Here is a 17,781-nt window from a genome sequence, read left to right on the forward strand (position 1 = left end):
TCTGTCTTTATTTGCTATAAATATTGATATGTCAGTAACCATCAAGTAAGTTGATTTATCTTGAGGTTAATAGTTACTCTTCCATGGGTATTTAATATAGATCTTAAAAATATGATTTTCTGGTATGTAATGTGAAAATCCTTAAGATGGCTTGGGTGAAGGATATATAATCAATAATGGATTAATAAGGAGCCTTTAAGTTTCATATTCATTCTGAAATTCTGTTGCAGACCAGGTCTGAATATTGTATTTTGGTGGTGGGGAAGTAGGCATCATTAGAATATTAAAAGCTTTGCCTTAATCTTTGATATCATTTAGGCATCGATGGCTTCTTAAGATAAAGTGGCATTTTTTACAATCCATTTTTTGCTTTGGAATATAAATTGCTGTTGAAATGACTTTAGGGCAGTGATGTATGGAATCTTCAAGTGGGCCCATGTATAAAACATAGGGCTAAAGACTGAAATTCCATGAGTTTCAAAAGTAATTATTCATAGAAGTGTTCTTTGTGTTTCCACTGTGGTACCCCAAATCCTACTTCTACTCTTCTACCATGGGACTGCATGCGTGGGAGTTATGAACCTATAATATGGATCAGGAAACACTACCTCAAAAATTTCCAAATTAGTCTGATTAGATCTGAGTGGACTCTTTACATCTGAAGTACTTGGGACTGCAGGTTTTACACCTCTAGTCTGGCAGCAGCCTCAATCCTAAATTGCACACATAGGGCACAGTAGCTTTCACCATCTCTGGGAGAATTGCTTTCATAGACCTAGCCTCCAGATCTCCTAGGCCAGGGCTGGCTAAAAGTGCAATCCTATAGGCACCCTACGTTCATGGCTGGAGGGAGTTAAGGTGGCATGGTGGTACCTCTGGCCTTTGTTAGTGGAGTGGAGTGTTGCAGGGAGGGGGGGGCAGGCCCCGTTGTGGAAAGTTGCCTCTGCTGGTTCTCCAGCTGGCAGTAACAGACAGCTCCAAAATGGGGTGTTTTTTGAGCCAGGCAGATGTGGGGAGGAGCTGGCAGGACTGGAGATGAGGCGGTAGATCCCCACCTCATTGCTCTCTGCTGACCCCAATGAGGTTTGCCCTGTAAAATCTTTACTGCCCCAAGGATGTACCAGGTAAGCCTAGTTCTCACTGAAGTTGTCAAGTTGCATCTGGCCTGAATATTCCTCAATACCTCAATGTAAAGATGCACATAGAAAACTATGTCTCCGGGGAAAGGATGTTGTTCCACAGAACTCAATGGGAAATGGTGACAGATTCCAAAGAAGACACCTGCTGCCACTTTCAAAGCACTGAAAAAAAGAAAACCGACATCTGTCAAACCTGCCTGTGTGTCAGGAACACGATGATGTGAGCTTTAAACCTGTAGTTTGAAGTGGTACAGCCCAGATACGGGTTGACTGCCTCAGTGAGAACTAGGCCAGAGCTACTCATGTGTTGCTGTCCCATTGAGGAACCAATTTAGTGACATGCTTTATGAGAACAAATAACATTTTCTGGTACCCATAATGTGGGTGTAAAAGCTTGAATAGCCACTTCCTAACACTTTGCTAAGCTTCCAGCAACGGGCTTGTTTACTTGGTCTACTTTGGGTTTCATGTAGGTGTCCTCTGAACTGCTTTGTTTCCACAGTGAACAATGCAGAGCTGGAGCTGCCCTGGCATAAGTCGTTCTGCAATGAAGATTCTGGATACATATTGTTTAAGACAGTTTGTCCCACAGGGCAGAACGTTTACTTTCGGGGACCTACACAAAGCTCCTGCCTCAAGATGCTGTGGTGCGAAGGGATTCTTCACATGTTCCACCTTGCGTTGTCCCTCTCTTCTCTTAATGTGTGAAGGGAGAGAGCATGTTTGACATGCTGTGCAAGTGTGTGGGGTTTATCTCTTCCTGTAACACAATGAAGTGGCCCTGATTAAAATCAGACTAGCTTCAAAAGAACAATGGAAAAACACCTGCTGAAATTAAGTTGAGATTGTTTGCAAGATCCAGTGATGAGCTTCCCTTCTTAATGAAATAGCTATAGTTCCAGAGCCAGTGGGACACAGGTTAGGATTGGAAGAAGTTCTGGATGTTGTTATTCCATAATTATTAGGGGTGTGTGTGTGGGGGGGAGGCTACTTGTTCAGAGATTCGGCATGGATATGGATCATGTACTTAATGGATGGAGGGCTGAGTCTTTTAAAAATGCACTTTATTGGCAGTCAGTTAACAAAACTTGCATGATTGGTCATGTTGCACAGCTGCAGTGCCCTATTATGCAACCTCTGGTATATTCAGCAGATATATAGTTATCCTTCACTGTCATTTATTTATTATTTATTAAGACATTTGTATCCCACCCTGTATCGCAAGGATCTCAGGGCGGTATACAGATAAAATTATACAAACAATATAAAACAATAAATTTACACAGCTAAAAACAAATTAAACCATTAATAAGCTAAAATCAGTACAGAATTAAAAAACAGTAAAACCAGTTAAAACAATTTAACCTATGTACAGGCTTGGTGAATTTAGCCAACAAAGGCTTTGTCTTTCTTAGAGCTTTTAAATGGCAGCAGACTTCGAATGTGGTCAATGTGCCATATGGAATTACTCATGCTGGAGATGCAATCGACTGCATTTTTGGAGATGTGTTACCAGCCGTGGTTCATCTTTGGAGGCTACAAATAATATGGAAGTCTTTTTTGCTGGGGTGGTGGTGATGGTGGATGTTGCCTTCAAGCAAGACTTGTTCATCCTGTTTTTGTTAATAATCTGGAAACAGGGAAGCTGAAAACTTAGTGTGTGCCGTTTTCCTAGTGTGGAAAGAATCTGTTTCATTATATTGGGTAAATAGGATATTTTGGATGTCTTTAAAAATTCAGTGCCCTTTCTGTAGGAATTGCTTTTCTTTTGAGAAAGAAATGTTAGTTGTAAAAATCTTCTAGTCTTCAAGATAGTTTTTTCCTTCTTCCTTAGTAGGTTTAAGAACTTGTACTACCCTTGTTTTCCTAAAGCTGAAAGGTCTGCTTGCATTTAAAGGTAAAAACTTTTTGAACTAGTTTGCGTTTGGGTGTAATTTGAATGTGCTGGTCTGGTCGTAATGACTATACTTTAAATTATTTCCAGCAGTGAGATTCAGTGAGATTCTAACCTTAAGGATTATTCCAAAGTTATTATGGACATGAGTTACAATGCTGTTTTATGACAGAAATAAAATTTTATGACAGAAATAAAATTTCCAGAAACTTCCAGATACTGTCTCCCCACGAGTCCCAGTTTTTCTTTCTCTCTCAAAAAGCAAAGGCTTCTGCATTGAAATTACCATCCAATATTTCCATTTTTGTGTCAGGCAGGGCAACACACACTTTAAATGTTAAACAGCTGACAAGGGCAGAATAAGAAGGAATCGGGAGGATGCTTATAATTGTATATCCAGCACGAAGTGCATTTAAATAATAGCCATCATGCCAAGCAAGTCAGGCAGCATGCTGCAGGCCACCTGCTGTGAAAATCATTTAAAAACCCAGTAAATCATTTGTATGAGAATAAGGCACTTTTGCATGTTCAATGAATTTTATTTTCTAGCTTGTTCCCCATCCATCCTCCTGCACTTCGAAGATGCTGACTATCCAACGGAGAGACCAGGATATTGGGTTATTGGCTCTGCATTTGAATGTGTATATAATTCTTGAATTTCTCTTTTTGTGAAGTCATATATATATATATATATTCTATAATCAAGTGTTTGCATTGCATGAATTGCGGCACTAATACTCAGCGTTACCTCTGCTAATAGCATTGTCGTATCCCTTGAGATTCCAGTCAAGACTATTTCAATATTTCAGTGGTCATCCATTCTAATTCACATTACTGGCAGGCTCAGAGCCATTGACTGGAAGATGACAATGGCCTGCCTCAGACCTTCTAATGGAGCCTTCCCTAACCTGGTGCCCTCCACGTCTGTTGGACTTCAACTTCCATCAGCCCCAGCCAGCATGCTGGGAGTTCTCATCCAGAACATCTGGAGGGCCCGAGGTTGGAGAATGCTGCCCTAGTGAGTTGCCAGCAGAGACAAAACTACTTGGCTTACATCTCATTCTCTTTACTCACTGTACCATGTTAGTTCTGCTCATCAGTACCACGTCTAACCCATTTTGGAACCAGATGGTCACCACGTAATTAACCTTCTACAATCTTTACACCCCCTTAGGCTGCCAAACGAGTAATCTTGCTATCAGGGACCCCTGCCATGTCCCGCCCTGCGGAGCTGTATACACAGATTGTGGCTGTCAGACCATCCTTCTTCTCTCAGTTTCATGCCTTTGGGCTCCGCTACTGTGATGCTAAGCAGGTAATTTGGACATGGGGACCTTTGGAGAAAGAAGGAAATAAGATTCTAGCTTTAGTTTATCTCTTCTTCCCTAATTTTTGGGTGTTGGAGCAAAAAAGGAGAAGAGTTTAATTGTACTTAACCCACACCCCCAAATATCATACTCCACAATCTGTAGTGATAGCTAAATGTATTAATATTTATTTGTAGCATTTCTATGCCACCTGTCCAAGATGGTATTCAGCACATTGAATACCCCCTCCCTGCAATAACATAAAATATCTACAATAAAACCATATTAAAACAACATTAACATCTCTAGGAGCAAGTTTAAAAGCCAAATGGAAAGGATGTGTCTTAACTCCTTCTCAAAATGCTGAGGCAGCGGGGACCAATCTGAACTCTGAAGGGAGATCAATCCACAGTTTGGGAGCCATGCAATAGAAAGCTCTGTCACATTATTTGCAAGCGATGGTGTCCTCCAGAGGAGACTTTTCTGCAGGAAAGATACCTGAGGTCATTCTGCTCCAAAGTGCTCAAAAAGAGGGTTAAAAATTGTTCTGGATCCATAAGGATAGAATTTGCAATAAAAGTGGAACATTCTTAATATAAATACTAATTTCTTGGTTAAAAAAACCGTTCAAACCTGAACACTTCAGTTTAAAAGATACTCCATTTAAAAGGAATTGATTTAGCTTCATGGCAGAAAACCACAAATCTCTTGCAAACGCAATAGGTAAAGATACGAAATTAGTTTATTGGTTTACAATCCAACTCCTTGGCACTTCCTGCTTGTAAAAAAAAGTGCAACAAATGAAATGTCACCTGTTTATTTATGAGCCTCATTTTACCAAAAAAAAAAAGATACTCTGGAGCTATTTTTCAAAGTAGTTGATGTTAATAGTAAGCATTAAAAAGATGGAAAAGTGGACTTAAATGGGGATAGATGGGAAAGGTTAACTGGGAAAGGTTCAGGAACTTCCAGCAGCTTTTGTCAAATACTTTTCAGCACTTACATAGGCTAGAAACTTCCTTTTTTTATATGTATAAAAATATCCAAATAATGTTCTGTATCAGATTCCCAGTGCATAAAACGGGAGGGGGGACTTGTAGCCCTCCAGATGTTTTGGTTTAGATAATGGTGAAGGATAATGGGAGTTGTAGCCCAAAAATCTGGTGGGCCACATGTTGCTCATCCCTCGAATAGATGCAGATGATGATGATGAAGAAGAATTTGATTTGTACCCTGCTTTTCTACCCAGAAAAATAGCACTCAAGGCAACTTACAATCCTAAGTAAAATTTGATTAAAACAGTAAAACAACCGCATTAAAACACAATTACAAAATAATAACAGAATAAAACCAACACCCAACTCAACGGACCCACTTACACATCAAAGGTCTGGTTGAATATAAAGTCTGCCGGTGGAAGGAGTATAAGCACAGTTTTTGCAATGGCTTTAATGCTGCTGCTAATGACAATGTAAATGCTGATGCTTCCTATTATATGTCAATTTCAGCGACCTTGGGGGTGGGATTATTCTGGATCATCCAACCTTGGCGAGCTGAAACTCTTGCTGGAAGAATCCATTATGATCCGGCGCCTGAAATCGGATGTGCTTTCCCAGCTTCCCACAAAGCAACGCAAAGTAGTGGTGGTGTCTCCTGAGGGCATTAATGCAAGGACCAAGGCTGTGTTGACAGCAGCTGCAAAGGAAATGGCAAAGGGTTATAAGAGTGTGAGTTGGAAATATTGTTGGGCAAGAGTATGGCTGCGTTCAGTTTGTAAAGACAAAATATGGTTTGTTGTTATGGCTGAGCCTACCCTGGTATGTGAGTGGCCGCTGACCCAGAATATCAAACCACAGTCTGTGCTGTGGCTTGCTGTGAATTCAACAATCCATTGACTAAACCCCAGTTAGGGGTGTTGTTCCACCTCAAGAGGCTGCTGCACCATGGAGATGGGAGCGGACTTCAGAATTTCTAAAGCTGGGTGATAGAATAGAAAAGCAGATCATCAGTTCTAAACTGCAATTTGCCCATTGTATATTTGAAAGCTCAAACTTATCTATGGTTAGCACAAACCATGGTTTGGTGTGATGTCTTAACTGAGCCTCTGTCAGTAGCTACAATGCACAGGGAAGAGTTGTTCTGTCCACTCGGGTTTGCTACTGGCCCAGTTGGTTGGCCGGAACCACTTTTAATCCAGTGTTGGCTGTGCAATCTTTATAGGTGGCTTCCTTTTCTGAGCATTGCTGTGTCTTCACAGGACGGGTGGGAGAGGAGGAATTTACCGATGTGCTGGGTAACGTCAGTCAAGCCCCTGCACAGGGTAGATGGCAAATACCTCAGGATAAAATCTGTATATTCTATAGTAGGTTCTTCCTTAGGTTAACTCCATTTTACACATTATGCAAAGACAAATCTGAACACCATAAAGTGTTCAGATAGCTAGAGCCAATCACTGCCCACTGATTAATCAACTTTTGTATGATGTGTTTGCTGCCTTGATATGTGACATTTTAGGGGACACGCCTAAAAATGTAATGTCTGAAGTGGTCCAAATCTACCTTATACAGTAAATCTCTGCTAGATTTGGAATTAAAGGATTTATCAAAGAGTCCTTAGGCAAAGAGGGAATTCTCCTTTCTGCTAAACCTTCTTCAAGTTCCCAGCACGTCTTTTAGTTTCCATGTTGGAGGGGCCATAGCTCAGTGGTAGAGCACCTGCTTTGCATGCAGAAGGTCACAGGTTCAATCCCTGGCATCTGCAGTTATTATTAAACTTTACAAAAACTGCCAGGTTTGAGGGAGGAGAATTATATGATTCATAGATTTCATAGGACTTTGTCTTTTTTTCACCCTATATGTTTTTTGATACTGGACCTGTTGGCAACGAGTATTTTGTAACTAGCTGCATCCAAAAGTAGGATAGGTTAGTGTACCATTTAATTTCTATTTGATGGGAATATGCAAATTCAAAAGCTTTTCACCTGTGAAAAATGGTCCAATAAAAAATATTGTGTTAGTCTCTCTCATCATCTGAGCCACCACCAGCAACAATTGCCCAGATACCACTGATGGGTTTTTCAAATGCTTGTTTGTAGAAAAAAGAAGAGAAGGAAGCGCTCATTCTCTTTTACAATAGGACTGCAGAAGCCAAAATCCACTGCATCATGTAAGTTGATTTTTTGGAGTAGAATGTGATCTACCTGTGACCAGGCAATCTTTACTACGATGGAAAGGACATGGCAAGACGAGATTGTGGCAAAATCTAACATAGGAAAAATGATAATTAAAACACTTAAACAATTTAGTGGTGACCTCTGTGTTGAATCAGCCTGGTGAATTTATTACAGATGTCCTCAGACTGAGATGTTAAGATTAGTATCTTAAAATGACCCAGTGCACTTAGGGTTGAGGCGATGCTTTTGCTGAAATTTAGGAAGTCCTAATTGTTCTCATTTTTATTTAACTTTATTAATCACTTTTCTACAAGATGATATACAGACCATCATTAGATAATGATGATGATGATGATAGATAATTAATACTACTGCTGCTGCTACTACTAATAGTTCATTTAGACTTGCAGTATATTCATTGCACTTGTGAGAAGTCCTGGTCCTTATATTTCTGGAAAAGGTTTTCTAGTTTGTCTGATCTCAAGTGCGTGTAAGATGTAGATCACAGGAACTGGGGGGTTGGCTAAATTATCGAATTTCCCAAATAAAATACAAAGTTAAGAACTGCTGAATTAGCATTGCATATGCTTCTAGAACAACAGTCATATTTATGTCTTCATTTTTTTCTCCCCTCTCTCTAAAATCAGAGAATATATCCTAGATTTATTGGAGAGTGGAAGAAAGAAATTTCTTGTATTTGCTCATCACAAACTAATTCTGGATGCCATCACTGAGGAGCTTGAGAAAAAGGTAAATGGCCAGTTAAATGTATTATTACTTCTTGCCCAGGATTTTGAAAACCTGGTTAGTTCTTCTCATTGACAGCTTGAGCCATTTGGCACCATCGATCAGTCCGCTGTGGCTTATTTAAGCCAGAATGGGCTGCAGTGCATTCTAGCAGCCATTTTGAATATTTAAACTGAGGCTTACTGTGTTGTTCAAACCTGGGGACCATGGGTTATGCGAAGGTGGTTGATCAGCCCTCACGTAACCTGCAGTCCCCAGGCTTAGATGACATGATAAGCTGTTGTTATGGCTTGAACATTCAAAAAACACTCAGCATATGGCAGCACGTTAAACAAGCCATGGTAGGCAGCAGTGATCATGTGAATGTACGAAGATGCTAGACACTATTCTTGATGGCAGGTAATACCTCATTCCATACATGTTCTCATTTCTACCATGTCTTGTTTTTTCCTGAATCCAAAACGTACAGACTTTACCATAGGGATTTATAAACCTAAACTAAACCGGTCAACAAGAGGAATTAAATACATGAATATAATCTTCCAGCTGTCAGATCTTGTATTGTGAATCAATACCATGTCACGAACTAAAACTGGTTAAAATGAACAGGTCTGAAAACTTGACTTGTATAAAGTCATGCACTAAGGCGATGTGTGCAAAGAAATATGAAGAGCAGCAAAAATTACTTTTAAAACTGATTTATCCACATTTTTTGCACTGCTTAACCATCTGACATAGTTTCCATAGCAAAATTCCTTCATCAGTGATCCATACATTTTGCTTAGCCTTTGTAACCAGCCAAAATTTGTGGTCACCCCTGACCATACTGATTCCTTGGCTTGGAATTTTTCCTCCAATATTCCACTGAGCTTTGGAGAAGTTTCACTGTCTTCGAATGGCTCCAAAACTGAGAGCTAGACCAGAGATGTGCCCCGACCCATTTCTCTATTTGTGCACAGGCACTCACTGGATTAAAAGGATGTAGTCATCCCTGCTGACTTGGTATGTACTTTTTTAGACCCTTCACGAGCCCTTCCTATACTGCCTAGCCCATTTATCACAGTAAGGTCTAAAAAGAGCATTCTCTCCCTCATCTGTCACTTTCGTGCCTAAGATGAGATTTAATCACAAATCTTTTGAGTCCATGTCCACCTTGTGTTCCTGGAAGCAATGACTTTGTCAGGGGTGCCTTAAGCATGTGCCAAGTGAATTTTCCAACAATTTAATGTTGATATCTTTTTTTTTAACCTTTCACAAATATCAAAGTGATTGTTTGATTTGGTACTTGATTGGCTATCAACATTTTGTAAATGTATGGCCAAGGATCAGCCAAGGTTTGAGTTAAGACATGGACCAGGTTGAGAGCATTTTTATCTGTCCCAAGTGGTGAGGGGGAAGGGTCAAATAAGGCTAGGCTAGGAGCAGGCCAGCGTGACAGGAAGTAGGGACCCCAAGTTTAAGGTAAATTATTAACCAGACAGGTTATTTGGTTCACTGATGGATGCGAGAGAGAAATCTGGACACGTCCAATGTCTGGATAGGAGAACATGCAGAAATCTCGACACATCCAATATCTGGATAGGAGATCAAGCAGAAATTCCATGTACCCCATTCTGAACTGCTTAGAGGAAGGGAAGTGTATTAAACTGAATGAATCCCAGTATAGCAAAGTGTAACTATTGCATCCCAAAGCTTGGTGTAGCATGGTAACATGTAAGCCTTGGGAGGAGCAAGCCCTGAGGATAAGTGACCTCTTGTTTCTTCACCTTCTCTTTCAGCACCTTGGGTACATTCGTATTGATGGCTCCACACCTTCAGCTGAACGTCAGTCTCTTTGCCAAGAGTTTCAGTTCTCCGAGAAGCACTCTGTGGGTGTCCTCTCCCTAACAGCAGCAAACATGGGGCTGACCCTCTCAGCTGCTGATTTGGTGGTGTTTGCTGAGTTGTTCTGGAACCCCGGGGTAAGAAATAAGAGGTGCTTGCCTGACAGTGCTCCTACCAAAAGGAGTGTTTCATAATGCCTAGGTTAGGATATAGGGAAGGGGTGGGGAGCCTCTTTCAGCCCCAGAGCTAAATTCAATTTTGAAGAAGCGCTTGGGGCTGCATTCCAGTTGTGGGTGATCAAAGACGCCAGGATATTTTAGCTTAATGCCCTTCCTGCTAGTAACTAAGCCTTAGGAGAAGCATTTCAACCTTTTAGACTGGGAGGAAAGCTGCACAAAAGCCAGGAAACTGCCCAATGATAGGTGGTTGGGGGGAAAGGGGAAGGGGCAGGGCCATTTGGGGAACTCCGGTAGGCCGCATTTGGCCCCTGGGCCTGAGGTTCCCCATCCTTTATAAAGGGGAGCATTATGTAGAGAAAGTGAGTTCAGAACATGGAGGAATTATTTAGCACTGAAAATAGTTTTGCCTAACCCACTTCCTCCACAACCAAGTCTTTTTGGATTGCTGTTAGTCATCTGGCAAGACGCCTTTGTAGCTACGGTTGCTGGAGGTGCTGCTGTAAGTTTTGTGTGTAGTGTTCTTCTTTAGTGCCACTGGTGACTGCACGGCTCCCACGATAAATGAATTTGGATTTTGGATGTTGCATCAGGTGAGGCCATGCTTTAGGTGCTACCGGCTTTCGTGAATTGGCTCTTGATGAATAGAAGCAAGCTCTTTGGCTCAAATGCTTGCAAATTGCTTATTCAACTGTTCTTCAGTTTCAGGTGGGACTGCAGGTGTTTATGTGGCCATTGTTTCTTTTAAGTTTGGAGAAGTGCACAATGTTTCATGTGGCCCACCATCCTGAGGAGTGACTCCTGCAGGTGCCGGTTGAGCTGGGCACCTCCTTAGTGTGTTGTCCTGATTGGGATGGTGTGTGGTGTCTGAAGGGAATCACCATTGTTACCTCTGATCATTGGTTGCAGATAGCAGCGGGGATTCTTCTCGCCACTGTGATAGGATAGGGCTTGGGATTGTTATCTCCATGGGCTGGATGGAGGGCCTCCTTTAAACAGTCACTCCTGTTTATAATGTGTCAAGTCCTTTGCAATCTCAAATGGGCAAAATCCAACAAAATATCACTTCTAAATCCAAATTCAGTTGGATTTAGTCATGACTATCATTTTCTGGATTATGCCCATTGTCTTTTACTTCACTACTCTATGAGATAGGTTCCTGTTGTTCCTGTTTTAAAGATAGGTAATTGAGAGTGAGAGCGAGTAGCTTCCTAAAAGCCATACATGGATCTGTGCAGGAGGCAGGACTTGAACCCAGGTCTCCCAGCAACAGCCCCATCCCCAATTTCCCCCTTCAAAATGAAGATGGTGAAAGTCTAGTAGGTTTTTCTTTTCTTTCAATACATGGTTATAGAAGCAATTTCAAATCTTAAGTTCTCGATTGGTTTATACTGGAGTGCTCTTGTATCTCAGGCAAAGTTCAGAATAACCCTTGTACACTTCGGTAGCCAATTGCAAGAGCTTTGTAAGCGCATTCAGCTCCATGCATTTTTTAAAAAATCTTTTCCAATCCTTGTGCTGAATGCACAAAGTCCTTTAACATAGCCAGTTGCACAGGGATGCTTAGAGCTGGGTGTGCATGCTCACAAGTAACTTGTCTTCACTTTAGCTCTTCATGTGTTGCAGACAAATGCTGCATAGGGCTAATGAATCGCCCTGATGATGAAAAAGAACTATGCGAAGTAGCCAGCTAACTCATTTCAAGTGGTTTTGTGAATGCTCTGAGCTTCAGTTTCCTCTTAGTAAAATGGGAATATCAGTACTTTCTTTTCAGCCATCGATTCTCTTTATTTTAATAAATTTTGGCAGCAAATTGGCAAGCAAGGGCCATCAGCCGTCTTTGGATTATAGCAGCAATAAATTACTGCACCTCTCTGTTTTTTTATTGTCATTCATTTATTTGTTTTTTTAAAATGCAGGTTTTGATCCAAGCAGAAGATCGGGCGCACCGAATTGGGCAAACCAGTTCTGTGAACATCCACTACTTGGTAGCAAAAGGCACAGCTGATGATTACTTGTGGTAGGAAGTGGAAAGAATTTTCGAAGCTATGATTTATGGTTTGATCCAGGAAGAATGAAGTTCACCCCCAACTTGCTATGCCAGCAGTAGCGAGTAGCCAGTTGTCATGTCAGCACTGCTTCCTGACTCTCCATGCTGCCCCTTAACCCATTCCCATATCCTGCCCCACCACGCTATCAGATCATGATAAAAGCGTCTAGATGCAAGGAACGCTTCAAAGTCAGAATTCCGTTCTATCACAAATATCATTATAGTGCATGATAATCTTCCTTTTTCCTTGGTTTTTAGTTTGCAGAAATTTAATCCACCTCAGATAGTTCCTGGCTCAAGTTTTGCAAAGTGCCCAATGGCTTTTTGGGTGGAAGATCTGAGTACTGAGATCAGATCCACCTATGCATAGCTGGAATCTCTCTTCTGCCATTTCTCATACACTTCTTCAGCATTCCATAGGGAATGGCAGTAGCTCAGTGGTAGAGCAGATACTTTGCATGCAGAAGGTCCCAGGTTTAATCTCTGGCATGTCCAGGTAGGGCTGGGAGCAATTCCTGTCTGAAGCCCCAGAGATCCACTGCCAGTCAGCGTCGACAATCCCGGGCTAGATGGACTGACTAAGTATAAGGCAGCTTCCTATGTCCGCATGAATGATTTAAAAGGAAGGTAGGATGCAGTTCTCCCCATCAAGGCCCACCTGGTGCCAACATTGCTATCTTTTCGGTGCCTGGTTAAAACTTTTCTCTTTTCCCAGGCATTTAGCAATATGTGATGAGCTTCATTGATTCTGGATGTTTTTATAGTTGGTTATAAAGTTGTATATAGATGTGTGTTTCGTTGTATGTTGCATGTTTTGTGGTTTTAAATTTTGTATATTTTTAAAAATTGTTTTAACCAGAAGTTTGGTTCTCTTCTCTAGAGCCCTGGATATCAGCTTTGCACATAATTGCATCCTTGCTTTGCAAAGATCTAGGAACTGACATCTCGCCTACACATGAAAGAAAGCGAATGACAGTCATTTCCCCATTTTACTTATAAATCGCCATCCACGAAACAGCCTTAGCGCAAGAGCAGGGGTAGGGTGGGGGGAATGTGCTGTTTGCTAGTGTGACATGACAATGGCAGCAATCTTTCACTCCCCTGCCTTTTCCCCCTATGGCAGTGTGTGCGTTTGGGGCAGAAGGCTTGTTTTGCATCCTGGCCTGCGCTGCCTTTTGTTGCAAATGCATAATGCAGCTCTGTTTATTCTGAGCCTCATCCGCATGACCACATTTATTGCAAAGTAACTGCAGCAGCTACAGATTGACTGTGGCAGAGGGTTTTTTGTTTTGTTTAATGTGTACAGGGTGCTCATGCGTGAGAACAAGTTTATCAAATGACAAGCTTGTGATGTGGCAGAGCCCACTTTGGGTGATAATGCCAGCAGGCCGTTTGATAATGATGCCCAAAGTGGTGTCACCACCTTAACAATAATGATATTTACTTATTTTAAAGACTTGACACCACGTTTCAAGACTAAAACATCTCATACAAACTATTTATAAACAAAGCAGTAGAACAAAATGTCACTAGCATTAAAAACAGTAATTATTTTAAAATTTCAGAACCTAACAACTGAAGGAGCAGCACAATCACATCAAACAACCAGCGTAACATCATAAATTATTCTAAGAGGAATTAAAACAGGAGAGATAATAAATTAAACCAATCCAAATTCCTATCCAAACAAGGTTTAAAAACTGTTTGTTTTTAAACAAGTCTTTAGGGCCTGTAGAAAAGAGAAGAGTGAGTGGGTTGATCTTATCTCTAAGGAAGTTCCACATTTGAGAGGCCACCACTGAAAAGGCTGTGTCTTGTGTTTCTGCTACCTTGAATGTTCTCACTGGTGGGTTCCCAAGCAAAGCTTCTATAGCCAGTATCAAGACCCAGGCAGACTCATATAGGTACAGGCAGTCCTTCAAGTAACCTCTGGTCCCAAACAATTAGGGCTTTAAAGGTCAGTACTAGCACTTTTGTTTCTTTGCATGTTTTCATATTTCCTTCCCTGTTCCTAGCACTATCTGTCTCACTCTGTGCATGTTTGTTTGCTTAAATTTGTATCCCACCTTTCTGCCAAGTGATGCTCAACTTTTCAGGTTATCTTATCAAACAACATTTTTGATAATGTTGTCTGTTCTCCCCCTCTTCTTAATCTGTTATCAAATGATATACTGACTTGCAAGGGCTATAGATCCTACAGTGAACAAAGCAGAATGCTTGTTTTACTTGCATTCGAAACAGCCTACCCACCCACTGGGGAATGCAAGCAAAATTTGTTCTACTCACTGTAACTGTTCCCATTGGTCATGTCCTTTGTCCACATCAGTGGCATATCACCTGCCACTAATGGTCCTCAGAACCCTTCAACCGTGCATGCAGATCCAACCAGTCTTTCCAGGATGGGATTCTTCTTTTTGCCTTTTGTTTTGTTTTGTCTTTAAATCAATATTTTGCTCAAGAGCCCTCTTCTCTCCTCCCCGCCGACCTGGGGTGACCTTCTCTTCCCCTTTTGCCTAAGCCCATTTTGGCACCCGTCATATCCACCCACACATGAGAAGCACAGGGGGAGCTGCAGTCACATAGTGAGCTAATGAATGTGGCAGTTTTTCCAGAACACTTGGAAGTTTGAAAGGTATAAGTTTCTAGTCCTGATAGTTATTGGGGGGAGAGAAATGTGACGGCACTTCCTGCATAACAAAGATTCAAAACTACAGAGGCTGGGGGATGGGTCTCTATGAGCTGTACAAATGTCTCTCCCTGTTTCCTTTCTTAACATCCTATCACAACTTGGTGTTTCCTTTCATTCTTCACTTCCAAATAAAATATCCCAAATTCATGGAGTGGGTCAGCAAAGGGAAAGAATTTCAAATGTGGAGCTCAAGACCTCTGCGCTTAAAAAATCTAGAAAGACACTGACTGGGTCTAGCTAACAGACTCGCTAGCCCATAAGAAGTGCCATGCTGGATCAGACCAAGGGTCCATGTAGTCCCCTGGTCTAAACGATGGGTTAGCGTGTTGCCTATTGTGCTGGCATCGGTGGTGGAGATCCCCTACAGTGCTTTTTGGCAAGAGGGGCCAAAAACACTGCCACTGCTCTGCACCACTAGGAATAGTTAAGCTGCTGCAGTTAAATCCTCACTTTTCCACAGAAAAGCAAAGTCATGCAATGGTGGCTTTCCATGAGTGGACCCTGCTTATTAGATTTCGTCCCATTTTTCAAAGATTCAAGGGGTTGGAGGCCCCCTCTACACAGGTAGAGATAGGGGACCTGACAAAAGCTTGGAAAGCGGGAGGGAAGGAGGGAGTAGGAGGGGGAAGGGAGGCCTTGGAAATGGGAGTAATGCGGGCTGGGATAGTGGGGGTGCAGGGCAGTAGGTAAGGCTCGACACTGGTTGAGAACGTGGGAAGCCAGCAGAGACAGAAGAAGATGCCCCTAGTGGGAAGTTAACCAATCAGAGACAGGGTGTTGATGTAGCAGCAGTGCAAAGGATGGCAGATATGGTTTCCACCACAAAGGAAGGAAGCTAAGATACCTGCTCAGCTGGGCGGGAGGACTATAGGGTGTGTGTGAAATAAACTACTCTGCACAGCTTGTTTGCTTGATGGGAACACAGTGGTTTGTTTGCATAACCACTTATCCAATGTAGCTTGCCACGCAACATGGATTAGCATGATGTATGAACTAGTGTTGACGTTAGTGGGGTGAGAGGGAGCATGGATCAAGGACTAATAACAATACCCTTCATCTCCATGATCTATGACCATCAGTTACTTGGTTAGGTGTAGCTATCAGCCACATGATACCCTGAGCCTCCTGAGTTATAATTCAAAACTTTAAACAAGACAGATGCTTATTTGAAGACTTGTCTCCTCCACCAGGCCTATGATTCAAGAGAAGATCAGAGTATTAGGTGAAGCTGGCCTGTCTGAAGCCAAGTTTTCTGAGACAGCTGAAGCCACAGATTACTACTACTGCAAGGTAACTATTTGGAAAACAACTTTTGTTCCATTGAACATTAATGTAAATCCGGGAGGCACTTAATTTCTCTCTTGTGTTGTTCTCAAGCGGTGTGGTGCTTTGTGTAATAAAAACAGAAAGAGGATGGGGACATCTCTACTTGCCTATCCTTTAGAGGAGGGAGATAGAGACATGTAAGGCTGACAAGTTATGATGGCAAAGGAGCACAACTAAATAAATAGGTTTAATTTCAGGTCTAGACAAAATCACAGAGTACGTTTCAGGTGAAGCCTATCCCCAGACACTCGTTCTCTCCTAGGCCAACTGTAGTGGGGTCATGAGTTTGCCCTAACAGACCTGCCCCAGGAAGTGCTCCTGCTCTCTGTGAGTTGCCCTTCCCCCAGGAATCTGACCATGAACTGTAGTTGCTGGGAAATAGCAACTGTTCTGTCCCCTGCAAGCTTGACTTACCATGTGCTGTTGCCTTTCGGGAACAGTGCCTGTGCTTGGATAGTGTCATCGCAATGACCTGGATGGAGAAACTCTAAGATGGTTTGCCTGCTACTTCAGTGTACCTCCTCTCTCTTCTCCACTCATACAGCAACGGGAGGAAGTCCTCTTGAAGACTCTTTCTCTCTTCCTCTGTATGTCTCTCACTGGAATATTCTTCACCTATTCTCTATTGATTAGCAGAGCTCTTTTGTCTACTTGCTCCTCTATAAGTTTGCCAAAGATTTTTCCCTTTCATTTCATAGCAGGACCCAAAGCAGCAGACGATCTTAAACCTTTTCCAGAGGACCTTTTCAGAGGATGCAGATGACATGGATGAAGCCCTGCTTGTGGAAGCATTGGATGCATGTGAAGATTCTGGACAACGAGATTCATCGGTTGAAGGAGAAGGAAACCTCTTCCAATCAAGCTCATGCAAGAAAAGGCATATTGATGACTTTTTTTGCGGACAGTAATGCAGACAATTATGCTTATTTTTTATTATTATTTAAGGGGGGGGGGAAATCAGTATATTCAGTAAATGTGGTTGTTCAAATAAACTTAATATCTATTTTTGAAGTGTTTTTGAATTTTGCACATATAAGTATCTTTTTCTTTTACACAACAGGAGGAGACTGACACTAACCAGTTATTACATATGTAGCCCAAGCCTATATAGGTTGGAAGTAGTCTCACTGAGTTTAATGGGATTTACTTCCAGATAAATATGCAGCCCAAATTGCATTTTAGTTACTATGAAAGACAGAGTTACTGATGAAAGACAGAGCTCTAAATGTAAGAGTTCCAAAAAGTGCAGTTTTTCTACCAATGCATAACTTTGAAGCAAAGGTTTTCTCCAGTGTGGGCCAAAGGTTCAGGTATGAATAGAGCTTCCGGAATTCAGTCAGTACAGGATGCAGCAGGGATCACCCCATTGTGCAGTGATGTATTCACCACTCCCCTGACCCCGTGGCTAGCTTGAACAAGCCAAGATGGGCAAGGGTCAAGAGAGGATATGGTGGGTC

At 41.8% G+C, this 17,781-nt stretch overlaps 1 protein-coding gene across 4 annotated transcripts in view; it reads left to right on the forward strand.

The window, feature by feature from the left end:
- The window catches only part of SMARCAL1 (SWI/SNF related, matrix associated, actin dependent regulator of chromatin, subfamily a like 1), a 37,725-nt gene extending 20,385 nt beyond the window's left edge, over window positions 1-17,340 (forward strand). For 2 of the 4 annotated variants that reach the window (XM_063116708.1, XM_063116709.1), the window contains exons 11-18: window positions 4,208-4,348; window positions 5,849-6,067; window positions 7,435-7,505; window positions 8,160-8,262; window positions 10,038-10,220; window positions 12,179-12,279; window positions 16,189-16,288; window positions 17,023-17,340. In XM_063116708.1, coding sequence (XP_062972778.1) covers window positions 4,208-4,348; window positions 5,849-6,067; window positions 7,435-7,505; window positions 8,160-8,262; window positions 10,038-10,220; window positions 12,179-12,279; window positions 16,189-16,288; window positions 17,023-17,232 — 1,128 coding nt within the window. In that variant the 3' untranslated portion in view covers window positions 17,233-17,340. The remainder of the gene's footprint in view (window positions 1-4,207; window positions 4,349-5,848; window positions 6,068-7,434; window positions 7,506-8,159; window positions 8,263-10,037; window positions 10,221-12,178; window positions 12,280-16,188; window positions 16,289-17,022) is intronic. The other 2 variants (XM_063116710.1, XM_063116711.1) reach the window with 2 other exon arrangements.
- Window positions 17,341-17,781: the final 441 nt, after the last annotated feature.

Source organism: Elgaria multicarinata, chromosome 2 (genome assembly GCF_023053635.1).
Source record: "Elgaria multicarinata webbii isolate HBS135686 ecotype San Diego chromosome 2, rElgMul1.1.pri, whole genome shotgun sequence".
NCBI classification, from domain to species: domain Eukaryota; kingdom Metazoa; phylum Chordata; class Lepidosauria; order Squamata; family Anguidae; genus Elgaria; species Elgaria multicarinata.